Below are 20,648 nucleotides of genomic sequence, written 5' to 3'. Positions count from 1 at the left end.
GGGGTCAACTTTTTCTCTGAGGCAAGAGGGAACCCAATACGGCGCAGGCACGCGGTTCAGTGAAGTGAATGTTACAGTCCGTAAGGTATCTTGCTTGTAAAACTAAAATTCATACTTGTACTGTATATACTTCAAACTTTGGAATTATTTGTGAACAACACTTTACAAGCTCAAAATCTTTGTGACCCTATATTCGAGCCCATACTAATAGTCTAGCAGAACTAGTAATACCTTTGAGGATGTGCGCATTTTGAGAGGGCATAGTCGAGTCTGAACCCTCAAGCAAACCCTTTATGCCAACATGGCCTCATTCTGCAAAAATGTTGTCACACCCGAGGTCTAAGACTTGTAACTTGTCCCTATAAGAATAGAAACACAAGAGCGCACACATGGAGAAACTCACTGTTTGTTAGGTTTGATGTATGTGTAGTGCTTCCTCCATCGATTGGATTAGGACTCAGGTAAGAATTAGAATTAGGTTTGGGGTTCAGGTTACAGTATGGGAATGTTATTTGGCCTTGCGTAGGTATGCACACTCTGTGCCATCTAGCTTTATAATGTGATTTTATGGTTCAATGTGATTGACTTGTTGCAAGATAGCAGCGCCAGGTCTATAAAATGTGACTGTCTCACTATGAATCACATGTTTCAAGGCTCATTGTAAAAAAAAAAGTGGTTTTCTTATCTTCAAACAGCAGCACAATTAATCTTAAAGATTTCAGGGGGGAAATTTCCATCATTAAATATTAGAACATTACAGCTGATCAAGGATTGTTGTAGAGAGAGCATCTGAACTGTACTGTATGCTTCACACTTGAATGCAATGATCATTAAAATTCACCCGAAGGATAAAGGTTGGTGCAATCATGTGAGAGAGAAATATGTCACCTATAAGGGGATATACACACACATATACTTGTCATATATCCTCTGCATATATGACGATATAAGCTCAAACATATATGAAGTACCCATAATAAAACATATATTAAAAAATATATATATATGTTTAATTTTTATATTTTAACATGTGGCAACTATGTTAATGATATATATTTCATTTATATATGCGAGTTTATGGAAACAACATACATACATATATACTGTTCATAAAAATTCTATATGCTTCTATATGTTTTTCTTATTTATTTCTCATTACTTTTAGACGTGTTTATCTTCCCATTCTGTGAAAGTGGTCTCAGACTGTATATTATATGAAGATATATTGACAGGTTGGGATAGATACGGTATATATTTATGTAGCGTATGCCTACAATATAAGGATACATACGTAAACATACATATTTGTATGGGCTAGACATATATGTAAATATAGGAAATTGCTCCAAATTCTAATGGGTTTCATATATAATTTTTACATTTATGTTTTTATTATATACATTTCATGTATATGGAAGTTCAATGTATGTATTATATTGCATTTGTGCATGGGAAAGATAACAAGACTTAGTTCAAGGGGAATACTGGGAACACTGGAGAGATGCTGTTCTGACTTTTTGGGAGTTTGTTTACTGGATTATGAACCAAACAATGATAACAGGAAGATTATGTCATTCTGATTATGTCTGATTAATCATTTACTCCACAGTCAATCTCCTTGTTGTGATGCGTCACTCAGGAAGAAAGTGACTGCACCCTATCTGCATCTTTTTTTATACACAATTCTCTATAATCCACCTTAACATTTGACCATGGTTTGAGGTAACATTTTGGAATGAAAATGGTTGGAACTACACTTACCTGTTACGTTCGTTCTTTTCAGTTATTATTGATTTTCGTGTGAATCTGTAAACTTTGGCATTCACCCCTGTGTAGGTCTCTGTCCTCAAACATGACTGCTACAGCCGCTGCACAGGAACACGCTGCATGGCCGCTAACATTAGTCACAGGAGCAAAACATACTCACATACACAGCCTAACTGGATGAATGCTCATTTTGGTACAAACAGTTTTTTTGCTGTTTCTGCTGAATCGGCAAAGTTTTAAAGCCAAGATGTGGAGAAATATTAGAGCAACTTTACTGACACTTGGAGGGCTGATCATGAGTTGAGTGACCTGCCTACTTCAGTAAGTGACAGTTTTACTGCTCAATATTTACACTTTCTCTGCATCCTCATGTGATCTGTCGAATTGAGGTATTTAGTTTGAAAACATTACGAACTTAATTATTAGCTACTTGGAAATTGCATTGTTTATTCTGAACTGGAGGTCTGAAGAAAAAACCTGTTGATTTTCATTATCACTCCATTGTCATTAATCTTTTATTGCATCTAATATCTTTGCGAGTGGAATCTCAGATCTCAGATTAGTTAATAGTTCTGTTGACTGCCGACATTATCTCCACCAGTGGTTGGATCTATTTATTACCCATGATGGGTTTAAAGTCTGTGTCATAAAATCACCCTTCATGAGTCAAGCCTCGGTTGTTGAAGGCATCCAGTGTGCAGAAATATTCTTACTTCTTGAAGGAGCTTTTAATTTGATGGATTTCCTTTTTTTCTGTAGCTCTTAGTCAAACCTTGGCTTTCTTATTCTAGATTATGAACATTTGTGGTTTCCCCTAAACTTCCCCAGCAATTCCCCCTTAACTGCTGGGTATCTGTAATGTGTCTCTCAACTTCTCCTCTATCTACTCAAAACTATCCTTTATGTTTGAGTGAACTTCCCACCCTCCTCCCAAAGAGATAACCGTATACATTGGAGTGTTGTTAATGCTCATGCTGCAGTATGTAAATCAGGTGTGATTACGTTTTACACTATCCTTTAATGTATTTACCCATGTGCTTTATCTTAAACGTCATCTTCTCTAAAGGTTGGAAAGATCAGAAAAGATACAGTGACGACTGAATTCAATTTCGCTGCTTCAGTTTCAGGGTCCTGGTATTGTTCACGCCGCCTCATAGTAGGGACAGTTGGGCAGAACAAAGCTATTGCTAATGTTATTTAATAATTAATATCCATGCTTTTCCTACTATGACAAATCAAAATCTCTGCTGGGAAAAAGTTTCCAATAAAACAAGACAATGCACAGAAATTCACATTTTATTTGGACATCGCTGCCTCATGAAGCTGTAAACTGAAGTCATAATTTAGAAACTGCTGCAGGAACCGCAGTATACATTTATTGAATATATTTATTATTTAGATATTCTCAGTCAAACTGATGCTGTGATAACATTAAGCTTTATTTATACTTGCATATGCATATGCATATGGTCTGAAGCTACGTCATTAGGCCGCACCGTAGCTGAAATGCATGTGTAGTTACATTTCTGATGTACACAACACAAAACTGAACTGTAAACCAAAACCTATGTCTTCAGTTGCATCAGGTGCAAACCCAGCATTAGTAATTTGGGTTGGTTCTTCTAACTCCCACAGTTACTTGTTGCCACAAAAGTAAGTGACAAACAATTAACTATGATGTGGTTTGGTGATTTTACATAATTGCTTTTAGCTAATTAAGAATCACTCTGGTACGTTTCAGAGCTGAGAGCACCGGTATGGATGAGGGAAAGTGAAAGTACACATTAGAAACACATGATTAAGGATGCAGCTCTTGGAGAGGATGGACAGGATAAAAGGTGCACTTCCTGTATCTTCTTTTTTAATAAAAGTTGACCTGTGGTTGACTGATGAAGAACTTTTAAGCTTTACAGTTTTCATTTCAATCTCAGTAAAAAAAAAAACGAATGCTTTTATTTCGACCAGATTTCAACCACATTTTTTATAGGGGTGGTCTTTTTAAAGGGGTGGTCCAGTGATTTAGAATTGGCCCTCTATTTGGCTGGGAGACTTGCAAGAGGAACATTTTAAAAAATGGTTAAACTTTATCTCCTTTTATCAACAGAGGAACAACATATCTTCATTACATTAATAGAAAATGTGACAATTACGTTTCCCATTTGCTGTTGTAGCTGTATATAAATGTAATTTGTAGGAGACAGGGTTGAAATAGAACAGTCACGACTGTCAAAGCAGAGATTTTACAGAGTTGCAACATCACGTAGATCACTCCAGCCTACTTTTCCCTGACTTCGCATCCCCTCTATCTGTCTCACCTCATCCTGTTGACACCAGCAGAACAGGCCAGGACACTCTGTGTGCTTCAAGTTGCAAGTTGTTTTTTGAAGAAAAAAAAAAAAAGCCAAGAAGCCCAAGCAATAATTCCTGTCAGTTCTCCTCTCCCTATAAGTTGTAACAAAATACTTAGTAAGACTGACCGACAAGACATTTACTTGCTGACCATGCTGTCCTACTTTGTTGCAGTAATTTGCAGTAACAGTACAGACTCTCCTGTCTGATGAGGAACTGATGATAGACATACATTTCATTCTTATATAGTTCCAGTACAGTTCATTTATTGCATTGCTCTTTAATTTTCTTTTATATATCCGTTTATGAGTTACATGTGATTTTCTTGATTCGGAGTAGTGTTTCTTACATACAGTATGTGAGTGTGTGTCCGACATTTATTTATGCAAATCTTGCCGGAATTATCTCCAAACTCCACAAGGAACTAGAGTTGGGTGGTAATACACACACTGGTAAAAATGCACTGAGAAGGAAATACAAGATGCATTAGAAAGATTCAGTTGGTTTCGGTGGAACAGCTGGACATGTCTGGTTGATGTGGGAAGGTAATGGTAAGATAATTATTAAGAAACAAGAGACTAGATAGTGTCTCATCATTGTGATGTAAGTAATTAATTAGTCATTACTAGTTTTTCTGGTTTTTAATCAGGAATCATTACCTCATCATAAGGATTAATAATTATCATCTCCTAGTCTGTCCTATAGTAACTCATCATTTTCTACTGTATAGTCCTTGATTCTGAGTTATTCAGGTACTAATTAATAACCATTCATCAATTATCAGGTTGGTCATGATTCATAACGTCAGGCACCAAAATTCAATGTCAGGACGACATGTAATGCCAACGTTCATTTAACATAGAATACTGATGACGTTTTGTTGGTTTTAAGTTGAGTTGTTAAATACAGCAACCTCCAAATGTCTCATACCAGCACCATCATGACATACGGACATTCTAGTTGTGAGCGAAACCCAACATCAGCTAAACGTCGTACTGTCACTTAGCTGATGGTGGGTTGTGACATCAACCTGATTTTTATTTCCATCCAGAATTTAACGGTTGTTCAAAGTTAAAGTGGCTAGTGTCCAACATTTTTATGACATTACAATGACATCTGGTGTCTGCTGAGTTGCTCCTCAGTAACTTTGTGTACCACTGTTGGATAAATGACCACGAGTACCAGGATGATCAATGTTCTCCAGAGGATGAATCCTTAAAACTCGGTGATCTCCTGAGTTTTTCTGTAGCATCTACAGCAGGTCAATGTTAATACTTAAGTTTATGTAAAACTAATGACATTCCCAATGTCGACAACTGTTTAGTGCTAATAAGAAAATGTTATGCTAGCACGATAAACTAGACTGTAAACATGGTAAAAAAAAAAAAGCTAAATATGAGCTACTGGCATTGCTGTCTTATTTGTTATAAATATGAAACAGGATATTTATATAATTCATACAATGTGTCAGAACCACATTACAGTTAAATTACAGTTAAGAGTTAATGGAAACCAAAATTATGAGCTACAGTTTGGTTATGGTAAAATAAATGAATGTCAAATGTCTGATTCCCCAGTGCTGAAGGCCGAACCGGCTTCTGCTCACTGGGGAAATACTACTCAGTCGTGAACAGGGGTCCTTTAAAATATAACCTAAAACCACTCAAACTAATGTCATTGGTCAGTGATATGCTAACTCTTAGCTACTGAGTTAACATTATGTTATAAATGTAGGTAATTCATTTTGCACAATCCTTACATTTGATTTGATTGGACAATCACTAGTTGGGGGAGGGGTTTAGCAAAGGGTCAATTATAATTTGCAGATAATAAATTGATCATTACTAAGTTAATTTTGTTGAGATACAGTGGAAAATAATTAATCTGATACATTACCTGAATTATTTTGATTACAGATAATTGTGAAAAATTACAGGATAATAATCGTGAATTGTTATATGTACATAATTATGTGCATATTGTTACCTATTAAAATGTTGTCCCAAAACACTTTCCAGAAGTGAGTACGTCATACACACACATGCCCATGAACACACTGCCCTTTCCTTCAGGCTCTTTTTATTAATGGAAATAAATGCACATCGAGTGGAAAGTGTTTGACCTTGAGATAACTGACAGCAGATCATTGTTCCAGTGTTTATCAGGTATCAATCACTGCGCTGTGGCTTATCACTCAGTGTGGTGTGACAGAACAAAGACTGGCGAAAACACCTGATCACAGCCATACAATCAGATCACACCAGTTTATTAGTTAATATGAGGTGGGAATTCTACCCAGGTGTTACTGTTCCAGTGAGTGTGATCACATCTAAACACACACTTTCAGTTCAATATTCGCATATAAACACATATAAAAAAATGTATATGTGCATGTACCATCACTGTCAGGTTTAAAACATTTGTAATGTGACCATCATGTGAAAATCTCTTAAACTGGAGGTTTTGTTTTCACGAGGATGCACAGTAAAGTCATGCTTCTGGGTTTACACAGGTACACACGGACACACAACCACACACACACACACACACACACACACACACACACACACACACACACGCACACCCACACACTTTTCCCATGAACCTGGCCTGAACTGTGCGTGATCCTGGACAAACAGCTGGGGTCAGGCTTTACCTCCACTTAATTCTGAGTCGACACTTCGATAAGGTCTTTCACACACTTTCCCGTAATGTTTGCATTCCAGCTGAATGCACTGAAACCAGCGAGTAACAACCTCCAACCCCACACACACACACACACACACATATACACACACACACACACGCACCTCAGACAACAGTTTCTGGTGTTATCAGTTTGGCTGGTGTTGCTTCCAATTGAAAGGAAGACTTGTTTCCCGTTTGCCTAGTCTTCTGTCCTCTTTGTGAGAGGAAGAACATTAAAGGTCAGTTATGTTTTAAGATGACTCATTCATTTTTTACTTGTAATGTGTTTAACTTTCATGCCAGGTATGTGATTATCAGAGTATCAGGGTGTTTTATCACATGAGGGATTATTCAATTTTGGGAATACAAAGCAGTTTTTTCCCACACACAATCCCAGTTCCTGCAGCACACAAACTATTTTTAGTCTTGAAGTGCACTGTAGAGTTCAACAGCAGACCCTTAGCACTGTTTCCCCTCCTGAAAAAGTTACTTGATTTCCATTTCATAACACTGACCTGTCCTGTCTGTCCTGTCCACATCCTCCCTTTCCTGCCCATCGGTACAATATCTTTCAAATGCTCCACGGGGGCGGAAAGCCTCCACTGAAAGTTGCAGGTTACAGATATCAGTGAGAACAATGGTCAAGGATAAGATAGGCGTCCAGCAGTTGTGCAGAACAGGGACTTCATCATAATTGCTGTTAATAATTACAGTTGTGATAAGCAGCAGAAGTGGCATTTATTGATGGCAAAACTGTCACAGGTCCCAGTGGATCCTCAGAAGCTGGAGGAGCTAGAAGAAGGACGGGACACTTCGGATTTGGGACAGATTAGTGCACAGTCAGGTATGTGGGAGAAGCTGCTGTACATGAAGAAATGAAGGTTATGTTTTTTTGATTTTAAGCTTTTGAGTGAGAAATCTTTGCACTGAGGAGGATTTTCATAAGCAGCCGGACCTCCGGAGGTGCTGATGTATTTTGAGCTCCAGGTGGAGGAAGTGAATATTTCCTTGAGTGATTCACATCTTAAACATGAAGGTTGATCTTGGAAAAGTCAGGGAGCTGAGACATTTCAGTGTTAAAATTCAAAACACGCCTGTCTGGTGTTAATCTGTGTCTAAGGCTCAAATGAAGCCTGACAATTCTCGCCCCCAGGACAGTGCAGGTCCTAACCTGGCTCATGTGTCCTGCCTGTATTTTTAGGGGTCTGGACTCTTTGTTGTTTGCTGTTAATGCTCTTTGATAAGTAATGTTCAAAGGCAGGACAGGATCCTCTTCCTAACCTAATGTGATTAATGGATCTCAGAGCCACATAGAGAGGAAGCAGCGGTCCTCCAGGCAGCAGAGGCAGAATGATGCGACCGGGAGCTAAGCAGTATGTGGTGGCCAGGCCGTTGTACTCGGAGGAGACCTTCGCTGAGAAGCACGAGAAGGTCTACAGGCAACGCAAGACCATGCTGAACCACATCAAGCAGTACTTCACGTAAGGGGTTTTGATTTTGTTTCCCGTGTGGCTTGTATTTTAAGTTATATATCTAAAACTATGTCTGTAGTAACTACAGACATTTTTTTTTAACTTAAAGTACAACATAGGCATTAACTCAAGTTTGTACACATTCAAACGTGCAAGGTTTAATGTTGTAACCTGTCATTTGTTTAAATATTGGATAAGTTTTTGCAGTTCCAATTATAATGGTTACGGTCAAGTTTTTCAAATTAAAGGTCAACTTTGGTTGTTGCTTCATTTTACATGAAAAAATAACACATTATCTCACTTTATTTAAAGTTTAATCCTTTACATGACATAATAAATATGTCATTTGTATTTATTGAAATTAAAGAACCCAAAAGTTTCACACACTGTTGATCATTTGTAATCACTTTGTTATGATGTTTTGGTCGTCAGACTTTCATCAGGTTAAATAAACAGGGAGGTAAATGGAGTGCGTTCACGTGATCGTTGGTGTTATTATATCTTCAACCAATATTACTATTACCATTACATAACTTTATACTGGACTTTCTTAGAAGTTGTTCAAAGAAAGTATAAATCACTCATGAGATTCTTGAGAGAAGTTGTTGATTAATGTCCAGCAGGTTTAAATATTCCTAACAAATTCTCATTAAAGACAGATACACAAAAATTATTTCATAACATAAAATATAAAAAGTGACTAATCCTACCCTGTTCTCAGCTGTAAGTAGATTCTATATTTCAGCCCAGTTTTTCTGTTTTTTATGACCTTGGTGGGTTTAGTTGTTTTATGTAAACCACTAATCTGCTCGCTACTTTAAGTGCAACTCACTCCCTTTTATCTTTTAACAGTCATTTAGATATGAGAATACAGGGGCAAATGGAGGTCTAGTATTAGTATTATTGAAAGTATTCAGATCCATTTCTTAAGTAAAAGTATTGATATAGAAAAATAAAGAAAAGTTTATTTAAGTAAAAGGACAAGACTATCATGATGGATTTACGCTTAAAGTATCAAAAGTAAAAGCACCATTCTGCATTGTGACCAAATGATTATATATTTCAGGATTATCACTTTCATTAATAAGTAAGCACCAGGTGGAGCTAATCTTACCGACCTTCTATAACTTTGTGATGTCACAACAAAGCAGTCACCACTCTCAGCCATGCCCCAAGCCCCGCCCACCTGGACCCACTTTTCAACCTTGCAGGATTTGGTCTCTCTGAGTGTTTTTACCTGAAATCTGCTATATGTTTATTACATCACTGAGAAAACAGTCAACCAACCAGAAGAGAGACTCAGATCTTCCTCTCTTCTGACACTTCAAATAAAACACAGGAGAAGAGATAGAGTAGAAGTAGAAAGTGGCATAAAATGGAAATTTTTGTGAGTCTAAAAACAATTGCCATCTCATTTACACTGTCAAAATCTTAAATCGGTTTTATTTAGAATTCACCACATGATGCAACCTGGAGCTTCAGAGGTACTGACTGATCCATCTGCTACCAGACTTTATATTTGTGTCCGTTTATCATTGTAGATGTGATGCCAAGCGAGCAAAGAACGCTGCTCTCTCTCTCCTGCCGGTCATTGGCTGGATGAAGATCTATCGAGTCAAAGAGTGGCTGCTCAGTGACATCGTGTCTGGACTCAGCACTGGACTGGTTGCTGTCCTGCAAGGTAAATAGATATAATGTCAGGTTCTGACACGACCTGGATGGATCATGTGTCTTTGAACTGCAGTGTCAGAAAGTTACATTAACTGGCATAATGGGGTCATTGTTATTGGAGGTTACATTTGATGTTACACTAAGATTCATCTTCCTCCCAGATCAAGAATGAACTTTCAAAAGCTCAACAAACTCTAATGTCTGATTTGAGGTTGTTTGCCATTATGGAAGTCCTGAGAGGAAAGTGATTGTTTTTCTGGGAAGAAAGAAAGAAAAAATAAAACTTCGAAAATATCATTCCCCCCAAAATATTTGTTTTCACTTGTCTCTCGGGGGTTGTTTATACAGTTGAAAAAGAAAAATAACTTGAAAAAATGATCCTGGCAAAAGAAACACTTGCCTTTCAGGGTTTCTGTGGGATCACGATGTTTTAAAGAAATTATCCTTTTTAATTTTCAATTATTCCATGTCAACAATATGTTAACCATCTTATCACAATACATCTTGATCTATTGTATAAAATGCTGTTAAGTCAAGTAACGTAAAGGAAATGTTGTACATCTGTATTTTATATATGTTTGTTTTGTTTTTGTGTGTCAGGTCTGGCCTATTGTCTGCTGGCCTCTCTGCCACCCTGGTACGGACTCTTCTCTGCCTTCTTCCCTGTCATCATGTACTTCTTCCTGGGCACCTCCAGGCACATCTCCGTGGGTAAGGCAGGCGCATGTGTGAATATCTGTCCATGACTGCTCACTAAAAGCTAGAACTGTAACCTCCTATACTCTCTCTCTCTCTCTCTCTCTCTCTCTCTCTCTCTCTCTCTCTCTCTCTCTCTCTCTCCCTCACTCTCTGCAGGTCCGTTCCCAGTCTTGTGTCTGATGATTGGCTCGGTGGTCACCAGGCTGGTCCCGGACGAGGGTCCACCTGTCAACATCACAGGGTTTGAAGGATTGACAAGAGATGAGCAGAGAGTGCTGGTGGCTTCATCTGTGACCTTCCTCGCTGGCATCATGCAGGTGAAACGCCTCCCCACAACCACTCAGTTGTTCAACTATATCAATGGCTCAGTATATAACTAAAATCTATCTATATAACTGACCCCCCCTTGATTTGTGTCCTTTAGCTGTAAAAATAACACTCTAAGCCTAACTTTCTAAAAACACTGGTGTAACTTGAGTGATGACACCTGTGTCTTCAAGGGTCGAAATGCCTTTAAACCTTAAACTTTATGATCCTTTACTGAAATTTGACAGTGAATTCTTTTTTGATTTCACTTCTTAAGAAAGAATAGTTTTATAATTTGGGAAATACACTTTGCTTTCTTACCAGAACTTACACTCTTATGTCAGTTTAAGAGGAAGCTATAGTCAGGAGATGGTTAGCTTAGTTTAGTATGAAGACTAGAAACAGCAGCTAGCAGTTGGTGACCTCTGGTGTCTGTGCCTCTTCCAGCTGGCGATGGGTGTTTTCCAGGTGGGCTTTGTCGTCATGTACCTGTCAGACACTCTGGTGTCCGGCTTCACCACAGCGGCTGCCATCCACATCCTGGTGTCCCAGCTCAAGTTTGTGTTGGGGCTGCAAGTTCCAGGCATCAGCGGACCACTCTCCATCATATATGTAAGTACAGAGCAGCTTCAAGCTTTTCAGTTGTTTATCAAAGTCAAGGAGTGTGGTTCATTCGTGTGTCATATTTTCAGACTCTGGAGATCATCATTAACAAGATTACCTCCACCAATGTCTGTGATGTGGTGATCTCCTTGGTCATCATGGTGGTGGTGTTCATTGTAAAGGAGCTAAATGACAGATTCAAATCCAAGTTGCCGGTGCCCATCCCCATAGAGGTCATCATGGTGAGGAACACAGAGCAACATGATCCTTGTGACTGTTTCCATAGGCTGAGGCGCTGAAGGCTCTGGTCACTGTTAGTCACTAATGATAGTCATGACAATGATCTGTATTTTCTGCTGTCATTTAGTCATTTGTATCATTTCTTCTTTAGACTGTTATTGCATGTGGAGTTTCATATGCATTCGACTTCAAGACGAAATATGGAATCGACGTTGTTGGCCATATTCCAAAAGGGTAAGAGATATTTTTGCACATAAGCTAAAGCCAAGAAATTTAATGTAATGTTATTGCAATATACTTCACTTGCAGTGTATTGAACTGTCAAAATATAAAGATAGAAATTACAGTTGAGAAAAGTGAGGTGAGGATAAATGTCAGATTTTTATTTAGGAATTTTTTTATTTAATTTTTTTTCCTAGTCTTAAAGGGCTGTTCCACTCAAATCTAAAAAAAAAAAAAAAAAAAATCAATTGATGGCAAAGTGTCTTTGTTCTAGAGTGATTGGGAAATATGTTTTTGTAATTTGAGTGAATTTGAGTGAATTAGAAATTAAAGCTGCTATTATCAATATACTGTAAATGTCTTTATACTACCAATGGTGATTATGGTAATAATATACACTCTTGCTCATAAAGTTGGAATAAAATATTTTTTACTTTTTTTCTTTCCATGAAATGATTGTGACAATGTGATTTATTCTTGACAGATAAAGTGTATATCTTCTCAAAACTTTAGTAGTCAATCTCTTCCAAAGTGATTACTGATGCATTTAAATAGGAATAAACAGAGGATTGTGTCTGAAAACAAAATTATTCCAACTTTATGGGCAACAGTTTATATAGTTGTAGCTTAAGTTGCAGCTGTATTAACAGCTTGTTTCCACCGCCCCTCAGTGGCCAAAAAATATTGATAGATGCAGATTTAACAACTGTCATTCTTAACTGACTAGTTTTCTCGTAGTGAATTGCCACATGAATTAATGTCGCACAAACACCCTTAGAGAAACAGCCATAACGAATGGAGGAGTGAAGATACTGATTTGTTGGTTCTCTCCCATTCACGCTCTGTCGGAGCAGAGTAATTCATGAACCAGGTCACTCACAACAATATATCTGTGTATCTGTAAGGCTACACCCATTAGTGTAGATACAACACTTGTAAATGGTTTTGAACAGGTGTTATCAGTTGAGCAAGTAAATGGAAAGATACATCGTCAACCCAAACCCGTAAATCCAGTAACAAAAAAAAACAACCTTTTCTTTGTGCAGTGTACAGTATGCACACTGGGGTAAACAGCAACTACAATAAAGTACGTTGTTTGTGGTTTTGTTGTTTGAGGTAATGGTCAAATCAAAGATTCTGTGCTTAATATTAGAAGTACTGTATCTCAACCTTACAGTACTGACTTGTACAATTTCAGGTACGAGCCACCGATGGCTCCAAACCTGCACATCTTCCAGGACACAGCAGTCGAAGCTTTTCCGATGGCTATAGTGGGTTTTGCTGTGGCCTTCTCCGTAGCAAAAGTCTATTCTGTAAAACATGATTACACCATAGATGGAAATCAGGTATGTAACAATGCTAAAATTGACAACATTAAAATAGACGTCTCAGGTGATATTGAAGACATGTTTTCTCTTTGACTTGGCTGTAGGAGCTGATAGCCTTCGGAGTTAGCAACATCTTTGGAGCTTCCTTCAAGTCCTTTGCTGCGAGTACAGCTCTCTCCAGGAGCGCAGTGCAGGAAAGCACAGGGGGCAAAACACAGGTAAACCAACATGTCTGACCTGAGTGTAACCCTAACCCTCAACAAGTTCTCGTCAAATCTGAGGGAAGATCTTGTACGAGTTTAACCCCTGTTTGAAGACAGTTATCCAACTCAAGAGCAAGACATAAAGCAATAACAACATCAGTACTTACTCAAGTAACTTCTTAGTATTACTTGCTTTCTTGCCGAGAGTTAGATGAAAATAGTAATACCCCTCTCATGTCTGTATGGAAAATATTTTAGTTAGTGCCAGTAGCTGCTTAGCTTAGCTTAGCTTAGCTTAGCACAAAGGTTCCAAACAGGAGGAAACAACTGGCCAGTAAAACCACAATGTGTCGTTCTTACACTTTGATTTTTGCATGAACTAAACAAATGAGATATAATGTCTTAATTAGCTTTACAGGTACTGGTAGGTTTATTTTGATACCTTCGGACAGAGCCAAGCTAGCTGTTCAAACTATCCCTTTAAGTAGAATGTTGATTATAATCAATATAGTAGCCTATATAATAATATAACTCCTAAAGGGGCCATTCTCCTGCATGAGAGTTGCCTTTAGTTTGATTCTTCAAGTACATTTTGCTGATACAAATTTTATTTAAGGTAGGTTTTAAAAGCAGGGCTTTTACTTGTAATGAAGTATTATTAAATAGTGGTTTTACTAATTTTACTTCACAAATTTATGAAGTCCAATCTAATCTATATGTGAAGTGACTAATGGGTGCATAAAGTGTGTGGATGATAGAAGATGCAAATGTTTAAAATCCCTGAAACCATTAGTATTAAGAAACACCACAACATCAATATGATATACTAGATGTGGCACCAAGGGAATGATCCTCATCTATGCAGTTTAACATATGATACCTCCTCTGTCCTTTTCAGATAGCTGGTTTACTGTCAGCTATCATAGTGATGATTGTCACCTTGGCCATTGGATTCCTACTAGAGCCACTTCCAAAGGTAAACCTCAGAAAATCCTCTTTCTCTACCAACATACAAATGCAGTTTTTGGAGCCTGGACTTGCTGAACTTTGACCTTTGACCCATTATTTTAACAGTCTGTGCTGGGTGCTGTGGTCATCGTCAACCTGAAGGGTATGCTGATGCAGTTCAGAGATGTTCCATACCTGTGGAGGAGGGACAAACCAGACTGTGTAAGTTAATACACACAATCAGAGAACAGTTTAAAAAGCCTGAAATCTTGTGGTCCTTTTGTCTAAAAAAAGAAGCCATTAAAAACCCTTCTGTTTCTCACCTTCTTCCATGTCCAGATTGTGTGGCTAGGTACCTGTATCGCAGCCATCTTACTGGGTCTGGATCTTGGACTGGCGGCAGGCCTCGGTGTGGAACTGCTCAGTGTTGTCCTTAGGGCTCAATTGTCAGTATTTTCTTTTGTCTTAGCTTGTGCATTTCTTTAAAGCCTTGACAGTGTGCAATTTTCTTTCAATAAATGCAAAGATTAGATAGATTGCCATGGAATTTGGTGCATGACTTCCACAGGATAAACTGCAATAATTGCGGGCATCGCTTTTCCTGTCAGTTTATCGAATACTTTGGTTTATGAACAAATACCTGCAAAACTAAATACATTCCCATTAGTGTCAACTGTACTTCATATTTAGTGCTAATTAGAAAGTGTTAGCATTTAGCTTTTGTACACAAACATTGCTATAGACTCTAAGGCTTGTTATTTGTACCAGATTTGAAAAATCTCGGAGCAGTAATTGAAGTTTTTATGTCTTTCAGCCCTCGCTGCAGTGTCCTGGCCAACATCAAGGGAACAGATATCTACAAGGACAGAAAGGATTATATTGATGTAAGTTGGATTGTGTTAAATAATGTGTCTTCTATAAATTATGTTAAAGGAATAGTTTGACATTTTGGGAAAGACACTGCTTTCTGACTTAGACTATACTGCCATCTGCTTCACCATCTGGCGATCTGATGGACGAGTCTAGGTTTGGCGGTTGCCAGGAGAACGGTACTTGTCTGACTGCATTGTGCCAAGTGTAAAGTTTGGTGGAGGGGGGATTATGGTGTGGGGTTGTTTTCCAGGAGCTGGGCTTGGCCCCTTAGTTCCAGTGAAAGGAACTCTGAATGCTTCAGCATACCAAGAGATTTTGGACAATTCCATGCTCCCAACTTTGTGGGAACAGTTTGGGGATGGCCCCTTCCTGTTCCAATATGACTGTGCACCAGTACACAAAGCAAGGTCCATAAAGACATGGATGAGAGAGTTTGGTGTGGATGAACTTGACTGGCCTGCACAGAGTCCTGACCTCAACCCGATAGAAAGACCTTTGGGATGAATTAGAGCGGAGACTGAGAGCCAGGCCTTCTCGTCCAACATCAGTGTGTGACCTCACAAATGCGCTTCTGGAAGAATGGTCAAAAATTCCCCAAAACACATTCCTAAACCTTGTGGAAAGCCTTCCCAGAAGAGTTGAAGCTGTTATAGCTGCAAAGGGTGGACAAGGTGGTCATATTAAACCCTATGGATTAAGAATGGGGTGTCACTTAAGTTTATATGCGAGTCAAGGCAGGTGAGCCAATACTTTTGGCAATATAGTGTACCTTTCTGTTAAATATAAGGCTACAATCAGCAGCAGATTAGCTTAGGTTAGCATAACATTGGACCAAGTGGGAGAGAGAGCCTAGCTCTGTCCAAAGGTATCAAAAATCTCTAAAGCTCACTGATTAATATGTTATTATTTGTTTAATTTGTAACACATACCCACCAATAGGTGAATTGTCAGTTTTACACTTTGGGTTTTGTACAGATTCAACCAACAAGCTGTAAGATGTTAATTAGTGAGCGTTAGAGGTACTGCTATGTGGCTTTTGGTACTAAACTAAGCTAAGCTAACCACCTGCTGGCCCAAGCTTCATGTTTCCCGGACAAATTTGAGATTGGGATCTTCTCATCCAACTTTGCCTCTCAGCAAATGAGCTGTTTTCCCAAAATGTCAAGGAGCCTTTATTCCTCTAAAGCCTTTAATTTATTGTATTGTATTGTATTGTATTATTTATCAAGGGACCCTGTGGATATCCATTTGCTCCTAACAATATAAGAATTTTTTCAATTTTACTATTACTTCATTAATTTGGAATGAGAAGTGTTATAAAAATGTCTGTAAGTGTTAAAAGTTCAATTTCACCTGCTGTATAGAAAACATGTTCAAAACTATTCTTAGTTCTCATAAAGTAAAGCATGTGTTTTTATTGGTCTTTATAGTGATAAGAATCACCTGTTTTCTTTTGATTCATTATATTTTTGACTATGATTTTGGCAATAATGTGGGTATAATGGAAATTACTTTCCCCAGATATATGAGCAAGAGGGAGTGAAGATCTTCAGGATACCGTCACCAATCTTCTTTGCCAACATTGACTTCTTCAGGAGCAAGCTGGTTGAAGCTGTAAGTCTTAAACCAACACCACATCTCAATAAGTAGAAAATACTAGTAGAATGTTTTAAAAATAACCAAATCATCTTTATAAGTTCATGTTGTAATTAGAAAGAAGAAGTAGATTAGAAAATAAACCTTATCTTATCTTTGACCTGATTCTGTGTCATGTGAACATGTCATTTACGTTACTAAGGTTGGATTCAACCCACTGAGAGTACTGAGAAAGAGAAATAAAGCACTTAGGATGATCCGGAAACTTCTGAAGAAAGGTGACCTGCAGTGGACTTGCGTAAGTAATGGCTTTGACCTTGAACAACACACACTTTCACTCCGACAACAACCATAAAAGTTTCAGTTACTATTACACTGTAATTATCTCCTCCTGTTTTCATTTATTAACTCTATTCAGATCAGCAGTGTAGAAACAGTACATGTGTAATCTATAAAGAATCCAAAAAACATTCACATTTGGCATTTGTTCAGCAGATGGTGCAAGGTTCACCTCCACTCAGATCCAAGTAATTGTGTGAACATGTTGTGACCAGGATATGATGTGCTCAGAAGATTGCTGGTTTATTGTGTTTGGTTTACAACATGTTTACAGCACAGATTTACAACAGGCAGACTATGTTGTTGTGTCTTTTATTCTCCGGTCTGATGCCATTACACCATTTAAAGAAGAAGAGGAAAGAATGAGATGATACAATGAAAAGAGCTCCAGTCAAACACAAACAAAAATGATGTAGGAAACATTATGGAAATATGACTTTTCTATTTGTGTCATTTGAGAAAGGTTGTAGTTTCCAAACCGCTCAACACAGATCTCATGTTTTTTGTTGTTGTTTTTGCTGCTACTCTTCAGTGGAACAGAAGCTTCAGCTGACATTTAAAGAAGCTATCTGCATGTTTTAGTACTTAGCCAATGTTAGCATTAATTGTTGTTTATTTACCAGTCTAAAGGAAACTTCATTCCTTTACTCAGCAAGAGTAGTTCTTGGCAAAACTGGTAAGCAAATAGCTGTTAATGCTAACTGGCTGTGCAGCAATAGCAAGACTTACAAATAGATCCTTAAAGTCACACACTACAGTCTGTTTCCTGTTCACCTTGCTACAATTACGGTCTCAGGTCTCAGGTCTCAGGTCTCAGGGCCAGTTCTGTTTTACCTCTCCACCCATGTGCTTCATTTAAGTACAGCCTACACTGAATTAGTAGTTTGTGTCTTAATCTATGAAAAATGTTGTTTTAAATTGATGCATACCCACTCTTACAAGGACCCACTATGTGTCTATGTAAAGATGTATTTTTGAGAAACATTATAACATATAATATCCATTACAGAACGGCCTCTTGAATACCTCTTGTCGACCAATCAAGGAATCAGAGGACGAGAGCAACATGGAGGAGCTTGACCTGCCCACTGACTTCAAAGACCTTCCCACCCGGATTGACTGGAACGCCGACCTTCCAGGCAACATAAGTGTTCCAAGAGTGGAGGTCCACAGCCTTATCCTGGACTTTGCTGCTGTCTCCTTCCTGGACATCTCTGCTCTGAAAGGACTCAAAACGGTGAGTTGATGATTGCCATCATAGGTGGCAATCATTTCACTGAGCCTGCTTTTCTTTAATTACCTTAAACTTTTTTTGCAGTCGCTGAAAGAGCTGATCCGGGTTGAAGTTGAGGTCTACATTGTGGCTTGTGATCGTAAGTATGAAACTATAACATTTAGGTCCAGATTCAAATCCATCACTGTCTGAAAAGTCATTTTCAGTAGCTCCGAAGCCTTTCTGCCCCATTATTCTACATATTGTATGTGTATTTTTGGACAGGATACATGTTTTAAATATCCACCATATCCATCATTATTTCATCTTGTGCTCATTGCTAAATAAATAGTGTCAAAAATAATGCTTAGTGCACAGTATTAACTGAACAAGATTGATGTACTGTTCCCATTTGACAGAAATGCCAACAATCTAAATTGGTTTTACAATAGATGCCTACTTAGCTGCAATCTGTATTTACAAATAAACTAAATGAAATAAAATGAAATAGATGCTTAGTGTGATAATTTCTTTACCTCCAAATCCCTTTGTAGACCTCTCAGTGGAGTAACTTTTCCTCCCCCCCCCTGCAGCTTACATCCTGGAGAAACTGCATCACTGTTGCTTTTTTGATGATGAAGTTCAACCATCAATGTTCTTCCTGACGCTGCACGACGCCATGCTACACATCCTGGAGAAACATCCGGAGTCCACAGAAAAGAAATCCAACTGTGAAAAGGTGAAGTAAACAAGTGAAACACAGCATAACACAACATCTGGAAGATGTTTCGGTCTCAAGAAATACCATATATTAGTGCTGTAAATATGAACAGAATACATTACTTTTCATGTTGTTCCGCAGATTATAACAACAGTCACAGTTCACCACCCTGGAGGCAGTTTGAGGAGCACAGATAGAAATGTACGTATCTGTTTTTATTTGTGGGCAACAGCTCCTGCTGTGGTTTTTATCTCTGTTACTTTCCCACACGTCATGTTTTATATGCTTATTCGAAAAATTTCAACTTGTTTGTTTTGTTTCATTTATTGGATTATCTTTATGGGACAAAGCCCATTGATCAACAGACAAAAATTCACTGATTACTTTTTTCATCTAACAAGGAGACAAGTGAAGACAGAAATAAATTTTAAAAAAACTTGTCTCTCATGGGTTGTTTTCACAGAATTACAAAATCCCGGCGAAATCCTGATGAAAATTATTATTATTATTTATTTTTTGGTTTGTTTTTTGCCAGAATAATTTTTTTTTAAATCTGTGAAAACCACCCCGGAGAGGCAAGTGAAAAAATATTTTTGCCAGAAAAAAAAAAAAAACCCTTGTCTTTCAGGGCTTCCCTAATGGAGTTATGATGCAAGCTGCACATAATTTCAAAAGTTAAATGACATATGTTTCAAATGTGAAATGGTCTTAAAACAGCTCCTTTTTCTCTGACAGGTTCCAGATCGAGAAACAAGGTTCTAACCTTTAGATGAGAAAATGATCTTTTCTGGAGACCAAAGACATACAGAGTGAATGTTTTATAGATCATGCTGTTCTATACACTGATGTAATGAATAATGAAATACTGTTTTTGACTTAATTAACCTGACAATCTAAGTTTGCCAAGACAATATTTACTGTAATGTGAGGAAACAAATTTCATGGTATTGTTGTTTTTATACTGTACATAGTGAATTTGTAGAAGTTTTAGGTGCAATATACACTGTTGGAACAAAGTTGGAATCATTTTGTTTTCAGACACAATCCTCTGTTTATTCCTATTTAAATGCATCAGTAATCACTTTTGACCAGGTGCATTACATTACATTACATTATGTGTCCCAATTACCCAGGTGAAATGAAATAAATCACATTGTCACAGTTATTTCATGGAAGGAGGTAAAAATATTTTATTCCAACTTTATGAGCAACAGTATATATCTACATGCTGTATTGGTATATTTTCATGACAATGAGAATAAATTATCTTTTTCACAGACTGTTTTCAAAGTAATGTTTTCTGTGAGCAGTGTGGAAGAAAAGTACTGACATAAATATTTGATCACTCTAAATAATGACATTTAATATTTAGATTTCTTTATAATGTAGTAAATGTAGGAAATAGTCAAA

At 37.8% G+C, this 20,648-nt stretch overlaps 1 protein-coding gene across 3 annotated transcripts; it reads left to right on the top strand.

Moving 5' to 3' along the window:
* Positions 1–1,714: 1,714 nt before the first annotated feature.
* LOC111665401 (chloride anion exchanger) lies at positions 1,715–20,517 on the top strand. Of its 3 annotated transcripts, none has more exons than XM_023420390.2 (22): positions 1,716–2,088; positions 7,567–7,648; positions 8,109–8,285; positions 9,818–9,957; positions 10,548–10,658; positions 10,803–10,963; positions 11,400–11,564; positions 11,645–11,797; positions 11,947–12,029; positions 13,216–13,363; positions 13,450–13,563; positions 14,447–14,524; positions 14,623–14,718; positions 14,836–14,942; positions 15,311–15,380; positions 16,891–16,983; positions 17,168–17,263; positions 18,314–18,541; positions 18,623–18,677; positions 19,111–19,256; positions 19,380–19,439; positions 19,974–20,517. In XM_023420390.2, the coding sequence occupies exons 3-22, from the start codon at positions 8,155–8,157 to the stop codon at positions 19,998–20,000; spliced, it is 2,262 nt and encodes a 753-aa protein (XP_023276158.1). In that variant the 5' UTR covers positions 1,716–2,088; positions 7,567–7,648; positions 8,109–8,154; the 3' UTR covers positions 20,001–20,517. The 3 variants fall into 3 exon arrangements, with proteins under 3 accessions (XP_087033861.1, XP_023276158.1, XP_087033860.1); XM_087177734.1 differs by lacking the exon at positions 1,716–2,088 and adding an exon at positions 3,522–3,605; XM_087177735.1 differs by lacking the exon at positions 7,567–7,648 and having other exon boundaries at positions 1,715–2,088.
* Positions 20,518–20,648: the final 131 nt, after the last annotated feature.

Source organism: Seriola lalandi, unplaced genomic scaffold (genome assembly GCF_002814215.2).
Source record: "Seriola lalandi dorsalis isolate HSWRI2012SDOR001 ecotype SW California unplaced genomic scaffold, Sedor1 jcf7180002054641, whole genome shotgun sequence".
Classification (NCBI taxonomy): Eukaryota; Metazoa; Chordata; class Actinopteri; order Carangiformes; family Carangidae; genus Seriola; species Seriola lalandi.
This window is presented reverse-complemented; position numbering and strand designations above follow the sequence as displayed.

Coding starts and splice junctions, on each gene's coding strand:
- LOC111665401 (XM_087177735.1), top strand. CDS start 8,155: ATGATGCGACCGGGAGCTAAGCAGTATGTGGTGGCCAGGCCGTTGTAC. Junction 17,264..18,313: donor GTGACCTGCAGTGGACTTGC/GTAAGTAATGGC, acceptor TATCCATTACAG/AACGGCCTCTTGAATACCTC. Junction 19,257..19,379: donor AGAAATCCAACTGTGAAAAG/GTGAAGTAAACA, acceptor GTTGTTCCGCAG/ATTATAACAACAGTCACAGT.